This window comes from Aedes aegypti, chromosome 2 (genome assembly GCF_002204515.2).
Source record: "Aedes aegypti strain LVP_AGWG chromosome 2, AaegL5.0 Primary Assembly, whole genome shotgun sequence".
NCBI classification, from domain to species: Eukaryota; Metazoa; Arthropoda; class Insecta; order Diptera; family Culicidae; genus Aedes; species Aedes aegypti.
Window position 1 is genome coordinate 99,412,396 of NC_035108.1, and position 20,260 is coordinate 99,432,655.

A 20,260-nucleotide genomic window follows, 5' to 3' on the forward strand; every position below is an offset into this window, starting at 1 on the left:
GGTATACGACTAGTTTACCTGCAAAAAGTTTACCTCGTAGAGAACAAGGCGGGTCTATACCCAGGTGATCTAGTATACGTAAAGCAGGTCGGTTTTCTCGGCGCTGGTTTTCTCCACAAAGTTAAAATCTGATTACACCTGGGTATAGACCCGCCTTGGTAGAGAATAGACTTTGTTAATCATATTTGGGAGAAAGCGAGTAACTTCAACAACATCAAAAACATGATAGGTACATACCATGAACATACTCACGAAAAAGCTAAAAATATACTACCACTATGGTTATAAAAGATTTAATTGTAAATTTTTTCTTCAGTCAAGCAAACGACACCAAACTAGTCAGTAAAAACTTAAAAGTGATTTTGTTTATTAAAATCTAACGAGCAACATGAGTAGTCGCTTTCTCAACTGTTGCAGGCCGTTTGCAGAAAAAAAGTGTTCGAAAGAGCTACGAAATCTCACCGAAAGCACCATAGATAAACTGAAAGCGGCTGGTTATGCTCCAATGTCTACATTGAATACAAATTTACGCATTTGTACGTCCTGCCGTTTCAACTTTGACAAACGGGCAATCTGTACATCATCGGTGGATCAGGTTGCAGGAAGTTCGAAAACAACAACAACTGAGGAATTACTAGATGCACCGACAACAACTGAAGAGTTACCAGAAGTACCAAGTGCAGATAGTCTTGCCACGGTACCATCAGCGACATCTGTTTCAACAAATCAACAATAAATAAATAAATAAGTATTAATAAAATGTTTTCATGATCTCATAACGCATACCCAAATCCAAAACTTTTAAAGTTTATATATAACATTTAGAAACTCATCGATCATACTCTAAAAAAAAATATCCTGGTAAAAAAAAAAATATTTTCGTGTAATCTGTTAATTCATTTTAATTTATACATATATACATATACATATAATATTTATACATATACATAATATTTATACATATAATATACGTAATACTAATGAATACATGAAAACGACTTGTTTAATTCACGCAAGGCCCTTAACAATAAAATCAGCAACAAACTGCGGTTCCCGTAATAATTTACACCGAAAAAAATTTTTTTTTCTACTAAATGTGAAAATTGTGACATTTTTGAAATGTCATAACTTTTTTGTTTATTGGTTTACCATCACACAAATTTTTATGGTAGATAGCTAATATAATGGACCGTTTTCCCTCAAAAAATTACGTTGGTATTCCGATAGGGTTTTGAGATATTTGAGTTTTTGTGTCAAAAATTATGTTTTTTAATGCAAAAAATTTTTTTTTTTACTGTGTGTATTTTTTTGGAATCTTTATTTAGTTGTCTAACTTTGCTTCTTTAGTTGTCTAACAATCGAACGAACCTTTTTTGCTGTGCAGCTTTTTGAATATTTTTGAACCATTTTCACATTCACCCTTTTGAAAAGTTAGTCGTGACTCAACTTGAAGATTTGATATCGGAAAATGACGATTTAGATGGAACTGGAAAACTGTGCAAAGTTTCAGCTCAATAGAAAAAAATGAATTAAAAAATTTACCAAATTTTGGTGCTGTTGCTTGGAATCACTCTACTGTAAAACCTGTAGATGAGTTTGTGTCATTTTTTTGCTTGAAATTAGAAAGTTTAATTCCTCACGACTTTATTAAAACAGAGCAATCCCGCTTTTTAAAAAATACGAAAAATACATTACAAGATGGTGAATTTTAAGTCATTTGTGACTTTCCTGAAAACTATAGCTTTGTATTGCAAGATAAGGGGCAGTCCCATCACTGGAACGTACAACAAGCTACAATTCATCCATTCGTTATTTATTTCAATGGAAGTACGCAAATTGAACATTTTAGTTTTATTGTAATTTCCGAAGATTTAAGACACGACTCAGTATCTGTAAATTTGTTCATTGCCAAAATGATTAACTTTTTACGCGTTGATAAGGATAAAGAAATCAGAAAGATATATTTCATGTCTGATGGAGCAGCATCGCAGTACAAAAACCGTAAGAATTTTTCGAGCCTATGTCAATTTAAATCAAAGTACGGAATTAATGCAGAATGGCATTTCTTTGCTACGTCACATGGCAAAGGTCCTTGTGATGCTATTGGAGGAACCATAAAGCGCATGGCCACCAGAGCAAGTTTAGCCAAAGAACGTGAACATCCAATTAAAACTGCAAAAGAACTATTTGATTGGGCGAATCGCAGAAAAGAAGAAGATTTAACAAAATTATCATTTTGTTTTACTACTACTGAAGAGTACGAATTAACGGCATCAGAGCTCAGCGAGCAATATAATAACGCGAAAACGATCCAAGGAACCCAAAAATTTCACTGTTTCATTCCATTGTCAGAAAACAAAATTAAAGCAAAACTATACTCGAACTGTACTGATAATGATGCAAAAGTGTTCGATATTGTAAAAAAATTGAATAACAATAAATAAATAAAGAAGTATTAATAAAATGTTTTCATGATCTCATAACGCATACCCAAATCCAAAACTTTTAAAGTTTATATATAACATTTAGTAACTCATCGATCATACTCTAAAAAAAATATCCTGGTAAAAAAAAATATTTCAGTGTAATCTGTTAATTCATTTTAATTTATACATATATACATATACATATAATATTTATACATATACATAATATGTATACATATAATATACATAATACTAATGAATACATGAAAACGACTTGTTTAATTCACACAAGGCCCTTAACAATAAAATCAGCAACAAACTGCGGTTCCCGTAATAATTTACACCGAAAAAAATTTTTTTTCTACTAAATGTGAAAATTGTGACATGTTTGAAATGTCATAACTTGTTTATTGTTAAATTACGTTGGTATTCCGATAGGGTTTTGAAATATTTGAGTTTTTGTGTCAAAAATTATGTTTTTTAATGCAAAAAAAAAAAAAAAAAAATTTTACTGTGTGTATTTTTTTTGGAATCTTTATTTAGTTGTCTAACTTTGTTTCTTTAGTTGTCTAACAATCGAACGAACCGTTTTTGCTGTGCAGCTTTTTGAATATTTTTGAACCATTTTCACATACACCCTTTTGAAAAGTTAGTCGTGACTCAACTTGAAGATTTGATATCGGAAAATGACGATTTAGATGGAACTGGAAAACTGTGCAAAGTTTCAGCTCAATAGAAAAAAATGAATTAAAAAATTTACCAAATTTTGGTGCTGTTGCTTGGAATCACTCACTTGTCAAATGCGATAGATTCTCAAAGTGAACGCGATTGCAGCGATCTATAGCGTACATTCATCGTTATGTGCAGAATTTACGACCTCTGCTGCGAACAAAAAGCAACGTATGGAAGGATTGCTTACGCAAGAAGAGCTAAGTAGCGCTGAAGCCACAATATTCCGCTCGACTCAAAGCGAAATGTACTCGGATGAAGTGACAACTCTTTTTAGTTGGGTTTATTCTACGACTGGCGTGAGGTGACAATTGTCGGTCTCGTATAGCGAGGTGACAATTCTCGACTCGAATGAAGTGACTCGCCGTGCAAATCAAACGGAGAGTCACTTCACTCGAGTCGAGAATTGTCACCTCGCTATACGAGACCGACAATTGTCACCTCACGCCAGTCGTAGAATAAACCCAAGTGCAAGGAACGAGCGTACAAATCAACAGGTGCGGCTGGAAAAGACCAGCTTAATTCGTAAGCTGTCGCCGTTCATGGATAAATCGGGAGTAATTCGTTCAGACAGTAGAATAGCTGCCGCCACGTATGTTTCGTATGACACGAGGTTTCCCATCATTCTCCCCAAGGAACACCGAGTTACACATTTACTGGTTGAATGGTACCACCAGAATTATCTGCACGCCAACGGAGAAACAGTCGTGAACGAGATAAGACAGCGCTTCCATATCTTCCAGCTTAGATCGTTCGTTCGCATGGTAGCTAGAAAGTGTACTATGTGCAAAATGAAGAAGCCTGTTCCAGCGATTCCACGAATGGCCCCACTACCTGCGGGCCGGGGACAAGCCTACGTGCGTCCATTTTCTTTCGTAGGTGTTGATTACTTTGGACCAATCAACATCAGAGTTAATCGCACCATCGCCTAACGGTGGGTCGGATTATTCACTTGTATGACCACTCGAGCAGTCCATCTGGAAGTTGTCCATACGCTATCAGCAGAACACCGAATGAGGAGACATTGGCAACAATACTGATAGAGCAAATGGAGTGGCGCAGACATCACGGAATTTGACAGACCCGAAACAAGCTTTCAGGAACGACTGGAACCTGTGCAGAACGATGGTTGATCAATTCTGGCGTCGATGGGTACGAGAATACCTTCCGACCATCGCACGTCGGACGAAGTGGTTTGAGGAAGTTAAGCCCATCGAAGTCGGGGACTTGGTCGTTATAGTTGAGGAGAAGATACGCAATGGATGGATACGAGAATTTCTAGTAGACTTAGTGGAGAAATCACTAAATGAATTTCTGGATGAATCTTTGGAAAAGTAAGTATTTGAAAGTATGCCAGAATACATCTCTTTAGACATTGCTAGAAGAATTTCTTAAACTTTTCTCAAAGAACATGAGAAGAAACTCCTGAAGAATCTGTGAAATAGTCGCGTTATAATCTCTAAAGGTTTCTTTGGAACCTCTAACGAATGGCATGATTCACTGCAAGCAGAATAAGATCCTATTTTTCTACATTGAAGACTATTTTGAACAATAAGGATACTTTAGAGATCTTCCATTAAAAATATATACTTTTTAGAGACTAATATTCTTACTACGATTGTGTGGCCCCTAGAAATCACTACCTAGCTTCTGACTACTTAACAACAAAAATTATCCCGATAAGGTACTTACCCCAAACCAGCCCAAACGTCCCGGCACTCCAAATCCGCAGGCAATCCCATTGCTTCGTCACCTCCGAAGTAGCTCACGTACAGTCGTCTGGGGTCTATTCCGTAAACCTCGGTCAACAATCGCCACGCCATTTGGCAAGCTTCCCGCTTGAAGTAGTCCCCAAAAGACCAGCTCCCGAGCATCTCGAAAAACGTATGATGGTACCCGTCGCTTCCCACGACGCTCACATCGTTGTGCTTTCCTCCGACGCGGATACACTTTTGCGAGTTCACGGCCCTCGGACAGGGCGCTTCCGCCGTCCCCAGGAACACATTTTTAAACTGGTTCATGCCGGCATTGACGAAGGCAATCGTCGGATCGCTGAACGGAACCACCGAACTGGAGCGCACCAAACGATGTTCATTTTCCTGCACGAAGTAATCAACGAATTGCTGCCGAATTTGCTTGGAACTCCAACGATGGTGTTTGCCACCAGAACCACTGTACGAACGCGCTACGTAATGTTTGAGGGTGGTAAATCGTTGCGGTGCACGCAGGAAAGTATAAAACATGCTCACTAGTTTTGTTTTGAGGAGTATTTCCTGTGCAAATTTATTTTGAAAAAGGTCACGGATATGATTTTCGCGACAAATGCGGCAGTGATAAGGGAAAAACCGGTCACGCAAGCCGTGTTTACATCGTTTGACGTTTCTTTGTGCATCACCGTCGGCATATCGATCGGGCGACCAGCTGTTACTTGTAGGGGTTCTCATGCACCTATTTTTTTTCGATATTATTCAAAGCGAAGTAGGGTGCAGAGCTACTTGATTTTTTTTGGCATGGGGGTTTTTCTCAGCCGAATTGTCTGAAACTTTGCAATAAAAATCATATAAAAACGACGCATATTGTGTATAAATATGAGCTCAGAAGCTTTTAAAAAACCCCACTGCCGAAGTGAATCAAAAGTGCTAAGAATAGGATCCAGCTCCCTGCTCCCGTATAGAAAAATACAATTCGGTCAATTTGCCTCTTCAAACAGTATGATTCTTGTTTCTGATTCTGATTTTACCGTGATGAAATTTTAATCTGTCCAATAAATATTTCGATGTAAATAATATAAAAATCATCATTTGCTCCGGAGAGATTCGCGAATCAGTAAGGTATTTTTTTTTGGATTTGGGATGGATGGCTTATCAAATTTTGTTCGAATGTTAAAGCCGCCATCAGGGGCACCCTTAAAGCTTTTAAGTGCTTTTAATATGTTGATACAAACAGTCGATCATTCCGATGAGTGCGCCCAATGCTATTCCATAGTGGTATGTGTCGACTTCAGGCGACATCGTTTCTGTTCGACGTTCTTTTCCGAACCCATTCCTGATGGCAGCAAGACGAAACAAATGAAGCAAAAATCAGAGGTGTGATTACGCAACGAAAACAACACTTTAAACAATGTTTGCCATCAAAACCATAGAATAGGGTGAAGAACTACTTGGGCACTTCCCTGATTCACATTGGCATGGGAAGCAAAAAAAAAAAAAAAGAATCTGGCTCCCTCTGTCTTAAAGCAAAAAGGGCAAAACAATTTGAAAATTTGCAAACCGACTTTCAAACCCTCCTAAATTTTGATGAGCGCCATAGAGATGAAATGTCATCAAATTCAATTTCGAGCAATAATGAAACAATTCAACTTTGTTTTTCCAATAGTAATATATTATTAGCAATACGATTTCGTTCGGAACTACCCATCTAAACAGCAATCCAGAGACTTAACTGATAATCTTTATGACAATGTGTACTTAAAAGCAAGAAGACAGTGTGACACCACCTAGGCACCCACTTTAGGCCTTTCCGGTGGCCTTCTCTCGTGCCTTCTTGCCCTCGACCAGCGACATTCGTTCCTTTTCGCTAAGTGGCGAGAGCACATTGGTGACGACACCGGTTCCCAGCGTAATGTGTCCATCGCGCAGTGTGAAACGTTGTCCCTGCTCAATGACCATGGGCCTCATCAGACGCAGATGCAGCTTGGCATCCTCACCGGGCATGACCATCTCCTTGCCGGGAATTTGCACCTGGGTGGCACAATCCCACGTGCGCGAGAACATCTGCAGCTGGATGAAGCTGGTGAAGGGCTTGTGGCGTCCGCCTTCCTCCTTGCTCAGAATGTAAACCTGCGCCTCGAAGTTGTCGTTGGCCTTGACCGAACCCGGCTTGCACATGACCATGCCGCGCTTGATGTCGTCACGTTTGATACCACGCACCAGGGCGCCCAGCTGATCGCCGGCCTGGGCTTCCTCCAGAATTTTGTGGAACATTTCGACGCCGGTGATTGTCGATTTGATGACCTGCAAAGAGATAGCGATTAGTGATATAAGTAATTACAGGGTGTCCATGGTAAAATCAGTTTCTCAGTTCCCGGATTTTTCTCGGATGCCCAAACATTTAAAACAGTACGACGCCATGGGATCTGCGTGTTCATATTTTCAGAACATTTCAGACAGAAATACATAATGGTGGTTTCACAATTAAAATCGGTGGATTGGGTTAAATTCTACTACAGATTTCGTGATAATCTTGCCCAATCGAAGATTTTCGTGAAATTTATGGAAATATCATGTCTAACTCTGTCTAATATATGTTATAATCTTTCTCAGATATAAATTTCATGCTCAAGAGTCTGTGAGAATTATCCTTAGGGTAAGGTGGGGCACTAGAGCGATTCAAAATCAAAAATTGCTTGAGAATTTAATCTCCCATATCTTCCTTACTATCCTTACCGCAAAAATGTTGTTCTGTGAAATTTTAAGCTATTTCGATGGTGGTTTGGAGGGGGTCCAAAGACAATGTAGGTTTACATTCCAAACACATTAGTACTGTAATGTAAGTATAAACATCATCCCATAGAGAAAAATTGGTATTTATACCTTAATTAAAGATGTTGATGAAGAATCAAATCCTTTTTGATCTAATTTCGTTGGAGATTTTTGAGCTATATGATACTAAATGATAGCAAACTAACTCATGAATGTCTCTTCTCCTTTTCGTTGGATTGAATTGCTCTATTCAGCAAATTTATTTATTATGTTATGAAGAATGATTTTTCACTATGGGATGATAAGTTTGTACTTACATTCCAGTACTAACGTGCTTCAAACATTTTTCAAAATTTCTCCATAGTAATTTCCATTGTCTTTTTTTCAGTTGGCTTAAATGACCTACGGGACAGGAAGAGAACTCCCTAAAATAACATTCTTTCAACTATCAATGGGTTTTCTGTCATATACATTGTATATTCTGCAACAAGCTAATTTTGTATTAGCAGGATATTCTCAAATCCACAACCTTGAAGCAAATGTTTAGAAATGACTATCTTTTAAAACGCCAATCGATTAGTTTAGTTTTTTTCTACGTGAAAAAAAATTAGCGCTCGAAAAAAAAAAAAACATCACAAAATGACATTTAAGGTTACATGAACTTTGCATTATATCGTTGGTTAACGTAGAATGCTGATGTTAGATTCATTGTAATAGAATGTAATGTCTATGACCGGAATAAGAAACCTTAAAATTCTGCATGTTCCTATTTCCAATCAGTAGATTCCAGCATAGATCTAAAGAAAACAATAGGGTCCTAAAATGTTTAATGAAATCTTGTTTTCATTTGACAACACGAAAGATCATATTACTGCAACTTCTTTAGCAATTTTTCCCGCTCAAATAACGGATATATCATATTGAAACTTTAATTTAAAAATTGGATCCATAAATGAAAATTGACACTGGAGATCATGTTTGACGTCCGCTTAGTCGACAAAAATACCACAGGGGTTTTAGTTTTAACACTGGGGTTGTTCCTATCTGACATTTCGGAAGGGACACGGAAAACAAAATACACCCAAAATTTGAGTTTAAACCAAGGGTTGTGACAAAATCTATAAAAACATAACAAATGATTTTTGTACTTAAACAAATGAAAAACATTAAAAAATTGAGTAAACATGTGTTTTTGGTCTAAACTTAAGCGTTTGGCACTAAAATTGGAACAGGGCTTTAGGACCCTATTCGCGAAAATATGCAAATTGATCGAACAAAAATTGAAAAAGCTGTGCCATTGATGAAAGCTGGATGCTGGATTTGCCATTCGGGAAAATACAAAATTCTATGGAATGCCCGACTCAACGCTACCTGAAAAGTTAATCGAAACATATTCCGAACCAAATCCGGAAATTCAAAGTATCAGAACTAAGGAAAAGTAACAAGTGGTTTATAGTTGCTGGAAAAGGCGAAAAGAGGATTCCCGGTGAACACAACACACACAAGTATCTGAAGGGCTTCCAAGGCGTAATCCGATCAAGACGGTGTTCCTGGTCGAAAATGGCTTAAATTGTTTCAAGAACGTCTTCCAAAACTTCCTCGACAAGTAGCTGGTGCACTACCAAAACACCTGGCTGCTGTTCCTGGTTGCAGATCAGCAGCGTTGCCAGCCTGTAAAATTTATCTGGAATATTTAAGATATTTGAGGCCCCATTTCGCAAAAATCTGGAAGATCCAGATAAAATTGTAATTAATTTGTAAGTTTCTCCATACATAAGAGATCCATGCTTTTTCAGACCAAATTTCAAAATCTTCCAAATTTTGACTCGGCATCTCTGAGCCAAGCTCATTATTCACCGTAATCAGAGTATTTCATAACGAACGGAAGGGTTGTGTTCAGTTTGAAAAACTCTGGACAAATATTCGATCTTGACCAGACAGTTGCTCGAACAATTCTCAGCAAGGAAATTGTTTCGGCCGGTTCAAGCCAAAAATACGCTCACGGAAAGGTAGCTAATACTGATGTAGAATCCGTCTTTTTTTAATGTATAAATATAGCAAACTGTTTTTTATATAACATTGAAATTGTTATGTGTATTTGGAATTAGGAACACAAACGAACGGAATAAGGAACAATGCCTTTTTGGATGATTGGAATTAAGGTCAAAATTTTATTTCTTTTAGTGCCTCTGTTCAGAAAAACTGAAGCATTTACCACTTCAGTTATATGTTTTCCTAACAAAATAAAAAAAGTAGCATAACAGCGCTTTTGCAACTACGAAATATGTGTTTTTAAAAATTTCAATACATAGTAAGTTGTCTTAGGTGAAAGGAATTAAGACACATCACGGTATATCGGTTCAATTTTATGAATACAATTGCGACAACAAATGCAATACCGTGGACGTACCATATTTGACGCAGTTAAGAAAATTCTAAATTCAAACACGTGTCAAATCGTCTAAATCTTTCCGATTTTGTTGAAATTTGAACATATGCTAGCTTAACTATTATAGAATTAGGGAAAAATCAGTAAAAAGATATATTAAACTTTTTTTCTTCATGTTTGATTGACTTTTTGTGGAACACATTAGGTTCCTTAATTGACGCATCATTTCTTCAATGTGCCTAATTTAACGCACTATGTTCCTTATTTCACGCAGTTGCGTAATAATTGCTAAAGTTTAAAATATACAAGAGTTTCAGTATTCAATAGTTCAATTAATTGAAAAAAGCGCTTAAGAGTGGACATAAAAGGTGCTAACCTTTGGAAAAAGTTTTCAATGACGTCATCCGGTAGTACTTTTGCTATGCGTTTAGTTAGTGTAAAAAATAATACCGGCGATTGAGTTCAGTCGATAGTTAAGCATTATTGTTTAGTTTAATGTTTTTTCGTCACGATATCAGACAAGGGAAAGGTTTGAAAACTACGTTGCGCTGGAACGGAGAAGGTAGTTGCTAAAATAAAAACAAATTAGTCAAAAACTAGAACGTGTCCGTTTGAGAATCTTCGTTACTTATAACACGAGAGCTACGCCTACTTGTCCCATGTTCTATGTCACCCTTATGGACCGCGGTACAAATATGCGTAGAACTAACGGCAGTATGGGCCTCGAAATAGATCGAGAACCATATATGGGGTCATCCATAAAGTACGTCATGTTATTAGGGGGTAGGAGGTGTTCTGCAAGATGTGACGAATCATATAAGTTTTTTGAAGGCTCCATATAAAAAGTGTGACGTAGGGCGGATGGCCGGGGTTTTTCTAGAAAATGGTATTTTTTTGTGACACGTATCTCATGGACATCCCCTATTGCATAAATTATACGAAACAAACCATTGAACCTACAGCTTACCTCCTGACGCATTTATTGAAGCTTCCTTCAAACATTAGGGGACGTCCATAAACCGCGATAAATTGTTCAATTTTCAACCCCTCTCAACCTTGGCCACATTCATTTTATGAAAAGTGCGAATATTTTGTATGAATCGTTGCGTTTCCCTGAACCTTCTCCTCTTCCTAAAAACGTGACATAATCTATGGATGACGCTTTAAATGTTATTAAATAAAGCATTGGGTTATTCTGCGAACGGATTTTTTGAAAGCAATCACCATAAATATTTATTTTTCTATTTTCGATTCAACAAAATATGCTGAACAAAATAGCAAATAATTAGGAACATTGTGTGCCTAATTTGACGCACAAGATTTTCATACAAAAATATGCCTTAAATCTTAAAAATAGAAAAATTTAGACGTCAATTTATGAGTAAAAGAATATTACTAACTTTTGTTGGTGATATTCCTGTAAAACAGCACAATATTTTCATGAAAATTGATTAACAATATTTAACACATTCACTAAGGAATGAAAAAATTGACGCACTTGTCGGATGCATTTTCAAATAATTATTATTGTTTGCCTATTATTCATCAAAAATAAACTTTTTTTGATTGAAATCTTACAATAACATGTAAATGAAGATAAAGGAACTATTGCTATTCTGAACTAGAATTAATCTCTATATATAAAAATGGAGTGGTGTTTGTATGTCACGAAATGGCTCAAGAACGGGTCAACGGATTGATGCAAGTTTTTCACTATTGCCCTCCACAAGGGATGCGACGTGTTCGTGCGAAGAAAAAGTTCAGGAAAGTCTCCGGAATAATGTGGAAAACGGGAGAAGACTACGATATCATTTTGTATGGGGGATTTCTTGACGTTTTCCAACAGCCTACTTGATGGCAAGACGAAGTTTGCCGGGACCACTAGTTTCAAATAAAAAATAAGGTACAGTGGGGCAATTGGGTAATGGAATTCGCATAGTTGAGATTCTTCAAATTCTAGAGACTTTAAATTGAAACAAATGAGGTCGTGTATATTTTTTAATGTGACTCCCACCAAATATAAGCAGCATGCTAAAATTGATTTTTATGAAAAATTGAAGAAAAAAATACAGAAAAAGTTTTTTGAAAAATGTCTCCTTACTTTTCATTTGCCTCAAAAGTGGGGCAAGTGAAAAGTTTACTGCTTTGAACAATAAATTCAAAAACAAACAGTTATTTTCACGATTTCTATTAGCTTTAACATTTGTTAAGGCTTCCCAATGAACAATAACATAAGTAACATGTAAACAAAGAAAATGTTATTCTTTTCACTTGAATTTTCTTCTGTTCAGTTATGATAGTTGAAATAATTCGACACCATTATAACTGCAACATTTTCAATACTAGTTCTTACATTATAGGACAGCAATTGCATTTCTGCTCTGTAGAATTTCCACCGCTCGTTATTTGTTTTTGAAAAAGTCGGATAACTCTTCGGGAGAAATCAAACGGAATCCTTCAATAACGTATTTAGAATCTTTTTTATGTCGATAGACCTATACCCCATTTTTATGTTTTGAACTAGCTTTACATAGACATTCCACGAGATTTCCGTGTGTTCTCTAATATAGCAACTTTTCAGTCAACGTCTTTCTTTTTAATTGGCTGTCCGAAGTAGACATTTTAGTTATTTTTAGGTCTACGTCGAATTAATTCTAAAACTTTTTTCATTGCAGTTTGAAACTGTCACAGAGGACAACTAAGAAGTGGTACAGGAAATTATTTTCCGCAACTTTTTTCGCCTGAAAATATTAAAATAAGATTGTACGCCGCCAACTTGTTACGGAGTAACATTTGACAGGTTAACCATTTTTCGCTCTATTATGCAATAATGGCTGAATCATCTCAGAAATCTCTTACCTATCGTAATGTTCTCAATGGCCTCAAAGGTTTACGCATGAGTTTAAAACGTTAATTCACATATTCAGTAAAATATATCAATTGTTTTCCATTAACCCATTTACCCACTTGCCCCGCGGTACCCTAATAAGAAACTGCGTCAAATTTGGACCCGCGTCAAATATGGTACGTTCACGGTAAAGCTAAAGCAAAAATGCCAAAGATTGTTAAGCAAACTGAAAATTTTTCGAAGCCTTTTTTCACTTCCATGATAACGCTTATCTTGCTCTGCCTTGTAAAAATACCTAAATCAAGTAAACTACTTTAAAAGGTTTTTGATGATATTCTTTCATATTATACACCAAATGGATTATAATCCTGACTGAGAATCCCAAATTTGGTCAAAATATTGCTACACGACAAAATGATTGACAACATTGTGGCGAAAATCGTGAATAAATTTAGAACACTTTGGATATATCCTGGAAGAATTAAAAATTCAAAAATAAGCAATAATTTCTGTAAAATTAAACCCTTTCTTCCAAATAAACAATAATTTCAGAACACAATTATTGATTATTGACGAACTTGAGACAAACCGATATAGATGATTGTTGTGCATAAGTACAAGTGTATCACGTTCCGATTTCGTCAACAAATTATTCCGTTTTTTATCAACAAACAAAAATTGTTTTTTTTTTTTCAAAACTTTAGAATACAAACTAAATACCTATTTTAAAGGAATTTAAACGCTTTTCAATTTCAGATTTGAATTTTCGACATTATGTTAATGTTGAGCATCTACGATATATGGTAGGTGTCAGGTCATATACGATCCAATAAGGTTGACTCAACATGGCATCAAAGAATTTTCTATGTAAATTTGATAGGCATAGATGCTGTCCATTACTTACGTAAGACAATGTTGGCGGTTTTTCGACCCCCTCCCTCTATGGTATGATTTTTAACAAATAATTTGTATGGCACGTAAGATATCTCAAACCGCCCCCAAAAAGCAAGGACTTTACGTTAGTTTATCGCCAGTCTTATTTCTGCCGGATCCATATTTTCGCCCCTAGGCTTAAAAAACGCCCCAAGGAGGCTAAATCGCCCACTTTGGGAATAACTGGTTTGAATGTTAAAAAAAATGTAAACAATTTTCAAAATAAATTAATGAATCTATTATGGTTGTAATAAATACCACTGTAATGTTCAAACATCAAGCAAAAGCGCCAGATAAAGGTCTTCAAGCTCTTCGCAGGCCGCATGAAATGAAACCGTGGTCCGTACGTTGAGCAACCCTGACTTAAATAATCATAATCCCTTGGAAAAGTTTTCTAGTTTCGCTCATAGTACCTTTCCCTTGTGTTCTACAATTTCCTAGGATTTTCCAGCTTTTCTCGGATGGATGGATGGACACCCTGAGTTATTCGCAACAAGAATTTCTTACCTTGTTGTAACCAACGAACTCGCATTCCATGCCCTTCTTCACGACGCCGCGCTCCAAACGTCCGGTCACAACGGTACCTCGTCCGGGGATGCTGTGCACCGACTCCACCGGCAGCAAGAAAGGCTTATCCAGATCCCGAGTCGGGGTCGGAACGTATTTGTCCACCTCCTCTAGCAGCTTCATCACCGCATCGGCACCAATTTCCGGACTCTTGCCCTCCAAAGCACACAAGGCCGATCCCTTAATGACGGGAACATTGTCCCCATCGAAGCCCATTTCGGACATCAGTTCGCGGATTTCCATTTCCACCAGATCTACCATTTCCTGATCGGCCGCGTCCACTTTGTTAATGAAGACCACAATGTGATTGACCCCAATCTGTTTGGCCAGCAGCAAATGTTCCCTGGTTTGGGGCATAGCACCGTCAGTAGCTGCCACCACCAGGATAGCTCCGTCCATTTGGGCCGTTCCGGTGATCATGTTCTTAATGTAATCGGCATGGCCGGGACAGTCCGTATGACCGTAGTGCCGATTCTCCGTCTGGTACTCAATATGAGCTACGTTAATAGTGATTCCTCTCGCTTTCTCTTCCGGGGCGTTGTCAATGTCAGCGTACTTCTTGCTTTCGGCCAGATCCTTATCGGCGAGGACTTTGGTGATAGCGGCCGTCAGGGTTGTCTTACCGTGATCGACATGGCCAATCGTTCCGACGTTGCAATGGGGCTTGTCTCGTTTAAAAACAACCTTTTCGGCGTAGAACCGCTTTTGGCAGATGGTGGGACTGATGCGAGCGGCGTTCCAGCTGACACCGGTGTTGAACAGGAACTGGGTCAGTGTCTTCCGAGCCACTGCAAAGCAAACGGGAGAACGATTACAACATTAACCTCACTTTCCATATTTGGGTTCCAGATTCATTCCGACCGGAAGAAAACAAGCTTTGTTTCGAGCTTTTATGGCTTACCTGGGTTCAGAACCGCACGCAACGCTACGTAGGTGGACATTTCGAACCACTTTACACTTGTTTTACCGTAATCCAATGGTAAAATCACAAGAAATGAGCAAAACTTGCAGCGAGTGAAAAATTTGTGATTTTCTTGCGCAAGACCTCGCAGACACGACCAGAGCTCGTGTGATTTTGACGTTTTCTCTTTGGACCGCTGTTTCGCGGGTGCTGGATCGTGTGGTCGAACGGTGATTTTTGATCGCACGGAGTGTGACGTTCAGACTTCTGTGAATTTAGCGCCCACATTTTGATCACCTTTCGTTTCTGCACTCAAAAATTAAAATAGTCAATAATATAATAAAGTTTATGCATTAAGGTTAAGATGAATCGAGGCCAAAATTCAAATTTTCAAGAGCACAAATCTAGAGAACCGAACACCCGTTCGCTCGATCTCTGCAGCACTCGAAATCGCCATTTACAGCTAGCAGCGAATGATAAAGGCTTGGAAGTTTACTGCGACACCAGGGACCGGAAATCAATTTCTGATTTTCTCACTTATCTCGGCGGTGGAGTCGTGAGTTGGGCTTCTAGGAAGCAATCGGACTTCATCGCTCTGGCTGAAGCGTGCCAGGAAATCCAATGGGTACGCAAGCTGCTTAAGGATCTGGGAAAGTGAGTGGATCATCCGATCTCCATCCGTGAGGACAACCAAAGCTGCATCCGGCAGGTGGAGAACGAGAAGGTAAAGATCAACGGTTGGAGCACGTCGACACAAAATATTTCTTCATCGTGCTATATTGTCCTACAGAAGACATGCTGGCAGACATGATGACCAAACTGCTGACGAGTGTAAAGCTTGGAAAACTACGAGTAGCAGCGGAAATAGTATTGCTGTGTGCGTTTGATATGCAAATATCAAATGCGGGAACACCAAACGCGGTAAGATTTTCCACAAGAAATGCGATGTCGAAGATAGATTTTTCTTTTTAGGCCGGCGGTGATTTATATAATCGTTGATAGGTGTCCTCTGATTGTTTTGTGTTACCGCATTTGAGCGACGTTTATCTAAGATTTACATCTCAAAGGCAACAGCAAAAGCTATCGATTTTGAGGAGGAGTGTTAGAGATCACGAATCGTAGCAACCAGGGCTGCGTATTTTCAACAGCATTTTGTGAAACACGAAGGCTTGGTTGTTTAGTCTCGATCATGACGAACAACTGCGTCGCTTCGTCCTTCGTTCCACACCCATTTGTTTCGTTTCCCGACTGAAAGTAACGAACAAGAAAGGTGAAATGAAAGAGTAAGAATTTTGTTTCATTTGGTTTCATTAAAATCCATCAAAATGTTTGAAATGGAATTTATCTTATTTTTTACAATAGTAATGTATGTAACTTGTTAACTATTGCGGCGCTTATATTAATCCACATCCAGTGGCGGCGGTAACGCGCAGAAGATATGCGCGCAATTCAAACGCAACGTCCAAATTCAAGTAAACTTGGATTTTTTCGTCCTTCAAGGACACAAATGTTTCAAATTTGCTAAATCTGTAACATTTGGTGATTTTCATTATCACTGCGACGGTATATCGACATTTTCAGATAATCGCATTACGTGGATTTATCTTTATAAATAATTTATTAATATTTTATAAATCGGAACCTCGCCACAGCGAGCTGGTTTTTCAATCGGTAGGCTCTAACTTTAGGAGCTGATTAATTCAAATAATTGACGTGATGACTCGCATAGTTTCTTTATCTTAATTTATTGCGCATTTCTTTCACCACTGGACTAAAGCGGAAGCTTTTACAAGTGCGGAAATGCTAATAAAAGTGCGCAATTGCGTCAAATCGCATTTTCGCACTTATGGACCCACACTTCGCAGTGCGGTGAAATAAACACACAATATTATTGTGCTCTGCAAGATAAATTTAATAAAATTGTGGTATTGCATCAAATGATGTTGGTGCACTTATTCTGTAGACTGCGAGGAATAACTTCGCTGAAGACAACAACTCGATTTGACGCAATTGGGTCCTAAAATGTTTAATGAATTCTTGTTTTTATTTAATAATACGAAAGAGCATGTTATTGCAACTACTTTAGCAAGTTTTCCAGCTCAAATAACGGCTATAACATTTTTAAACTTCAATTTTAAAAATGGTTTCGAATATGAACCTTGACACTTGTGATCTTGTTTGACATTCACTTTTTCGACAAAAATGCCACAGGGCATATAGTTTGAACACTGGGGTTGTTCCTATCTGACATTTAGCAAGGGACACGGAAAACAAAATATACCCAACATTTGAGTTTAAACCAAAAGGTGTGACAAAATCATAAAAAAATATTTTTTGTACTTAAACCAATGAAAATCAATTAAAAATTGAGTAAACATGTGTTTCTGCCCTAAACTTAAGCGTTTGGTACTAAAATTGAGACAGGGCTTTAGGACTCTATTGCGCACTTTTATTAGCATTTCCGCACTTGTAAAAGCTTCCGCTATAGTCCAGTGGTGAAAGAAATGCGCAATAAATTAAGATAAAGAAACTATGCGAGTCATCACGTCAATTATTTGAATTAATCAGCTCCTAAAGTTAGAGCCTACCGATTGAAAAACCAGCTCGCTGTGGCGAGGTTCCGATTTATGACGCGCGATGCACAAGCAGCACGAAATAAATGAGGTACTACGCTTCCTGTGATGAAAGGAAAGTTTTGTCGGATTGAAACGTAGCAGTAGAGTTTCAATAGGGTAACGACTGTTCATTTTGTTCTTAAACGCTAACAGTTGGCGCCAGCGGCAAAAATTACAGACAACAACCTTTCGAACATTCAGTTTCTCTTACTGGCCGCCGAACGGCGATACTAATGTTTGTACTGTCACTGATCTCACTACGCTGAATTCTCAAATTTCTCAAACTTCCAACACAAGTGCATGGAAGAATGATAGTCGAGAGCTGTCAAAATGTATGGAAAATAATGAAAAACGTAAATTACTAGCAATAATTAAACTGGATCGAAAAAGTAGAGATTAGAATGTGAATGGATAACATTTTGTTTCTAGTTCATCTTTCATGGTGCTTTCTTTGTTTCAAGATTTCGTTTTTACTATCACTGAAAAAGAGCCATCTATTGACTTTTCAGTTTTGAATAACGCCCTATTGAAGGGCAAGCTTGAGTCAGTCAGATGGGGACTAAACATGCGTTCAATGAAATGAAAATGTATGACCCTGGTAGCAACTAATACCCCGCATAAACAAGAACTTTATCAGTACAGTTTCCCGAAAGGTCCACAACAATTTGCAACAATATCTGAAACATTTTGGTTACAATGAAAAATAACAATATATCCACTATACCCGAAACGTTTTTAACAATTCGACAAACGGTAAATAGGAAAATCACAATGTGGGGAATAGGCTGTTAAGTTATGTAACCATTTGAAAACGTCGATTTTCTCGAATAAAATTTCTCATCAACACTTTCCCAAAAAGTAGATATACTGTCATTTTCTGGCAAAATTAATGTAAGCCAAATAGTTTTGATAAATTTGAACCATATGTTTCTAAGGGAAATAAATAACGTGTGCATAATAATTGAATTACGGTGCTTTATTGTATTTTTACCCTATCCCATACTGGTATGTAAGTGTTATACCATAAGAATCAAATATTTGAATTGAATTCATTAAATAAGAACTAATGAAACAAATGAATACGTGAAGAGAAAAATAATGCTTCACCTTGATCAACTATTCACTCAAATCATCATAGTTCGTTAAATAACTGACTTCAGTTGTACAACTGAACTCCTGAGGCTCTAGCTTGACAGAGTAACAACTGGAGAATTCGGTTAAATGATTAGTAGAAACATAACTGGAATTCTAGTCTTTGGAAAAAAAAGAGATAATCCCTTAGCCAATTACAGGAGGTAGTAGCGTTGAAGCGCTCAAGGATTTCCAGGAGAAAATTCTAGAGAAACATCATTTGAAGAATCTCCAAATCAATTTCAGGGAGAATCGGTTGAGAAATCTTTAGACGAATTTCTGGGGTGATCCCAGTAGGAATCCTTAAAAGAATTCAAGCTGGAATGTCTGGAGCAAGCACTAGGATAATTCCTGAGGCTTTTTCTCGAGAAATTTGCATTAATTTTAAAATTTTTAAAGACTCGAATTAAAATAGATAACCAGATCCGCTACCAGCCCTGCGATGATTCATTTATAGTCAAATATCACCTCAAGGATATTCTTTCATTCTTACTTAAACTCACGGAATATCGCCTTCCAAAGCATCAATGTATTGATCGATTCCCTTAAAGGATAGCATCCAGCAACCGGAAGCAATCACTCGCAATCTTCCACTTGTCGCCCTGAGCTGTAACCATGAGTGTCTTCTGGAAGGGTTTGTTAGAATTGTCCTGGAACTTGACCGTTCCAGAAACCTTGATGATGAACGTCAGCTGCGAGGACACAGCGTCGCCAATGCTCGGCTGAGCGACCAGGGTGTTCATAACGTATTCGAAGCGGGGCAGTTCCTGGAAGTACTTCTGGATGTTGTCCTTCTCGTTGGCACCATTTCCGTTCCATACCATCAAACCGTTGTCCATGTAGAGCCGGGCCATCTGATGCCGCTTCTTGGCTACTGTTTCGTTGTACAGTTTGGTGAATTTCTCCTCCATCCGGCAAGAATCTATGACAAAAGGTCGAAAAACAAAAGGTTGAAAAACAAAATGTCGAAAGGACAAAAGGTCGAATGACAAAAGGTCGAAAGGACAGAAGGTCGAAGAACAAAAAAGAAGGGACAAAAGGTCGAAAATCTTTTTTCAAAGAAGGAAAAATTTCCCTCCATGCAAATCGTTTTCGACCTTTTGTCCATTCGACCTTTTGTCCTTTCGACCATTTGTCTTTCGACCATTTGTCTTTCGACCTTTTGTCCATAAACCATCCGGCAAGCGGCATCGATTTTGGAGCGCAGTTCCTACGGGGATTGGGTTTGAAGCAAACATCC

At 37.9% G+C, this 20,260-nt stretch overlaps 3 protein-coding genes across 3 annotated transcripts in view; all 3 read right to left on the reverse strand.

Annotated features, from left to right (window-relative positions):
• LOC5570738 (alanine--tRNA ligase, mitochondrial) overlaps positions 1 to 5,535 on the reverse strand; it is a 32,467-nt gene extending 26,932 nt beyond the window's left edge. The window contains exon 1 of the mRNA XM_001659277.2: positions 4,848 to 5,535. Coding sequence (XP_001659327.1) covers positions 4,848 to 5,398 — 551 coding nt within the window. The 5' untranslated portion in view covers positions 5,399 to 5,535. The remainder of the gene's footprint in view (positions 1 to 4,847) is intronic.
• Positions 5,536 to 6,514: 979 nt separating this feature from the next.
• LOC5570735 (elongation factor Tu, mitochondrial) lies at positions 6,515 to 15,456 on the reverse strand. Its single transcript, XM_001659276.2, has 3 exons — positions 15,275 to 15,456; positions 14,314 to 15,161; positions 6,515 to 7,168 (listed from the first exon to the last, which is right to left on the reverse strand). Exons 1-3 carry the CDS (start codon positions 15,312 to 15,314, stop codon positions 6,665 to 6,667), a joined length of 1,392 nt encoding a protein of 463 aa, XP_001659326.1. The 5' UTR covers positions 15,315 to 15,456; the 3' UTR covers positions 6,515 to 6,664.
• Positions 15,457 to 19,534: 4,078 nt separating this feature from the next.
• On the reverse strand, positions 19,535 to 19,931 carry LOC110675118 (NTF2-related export protein-like). Its single transcript, XM_021839494.1, has one exon. It carries the CDS (start codon positions 19,929 to 19,931, stop codon positions 19,566 to 19,568), a length of 366 nt encoding a protein of 121 aa, XP_021695186.1. The 3' UTR covers positions 19,535 to 19,565.
• Between the last annotated feature and the right edge of the window lie 329 nt (positions 19,932 to 20,260).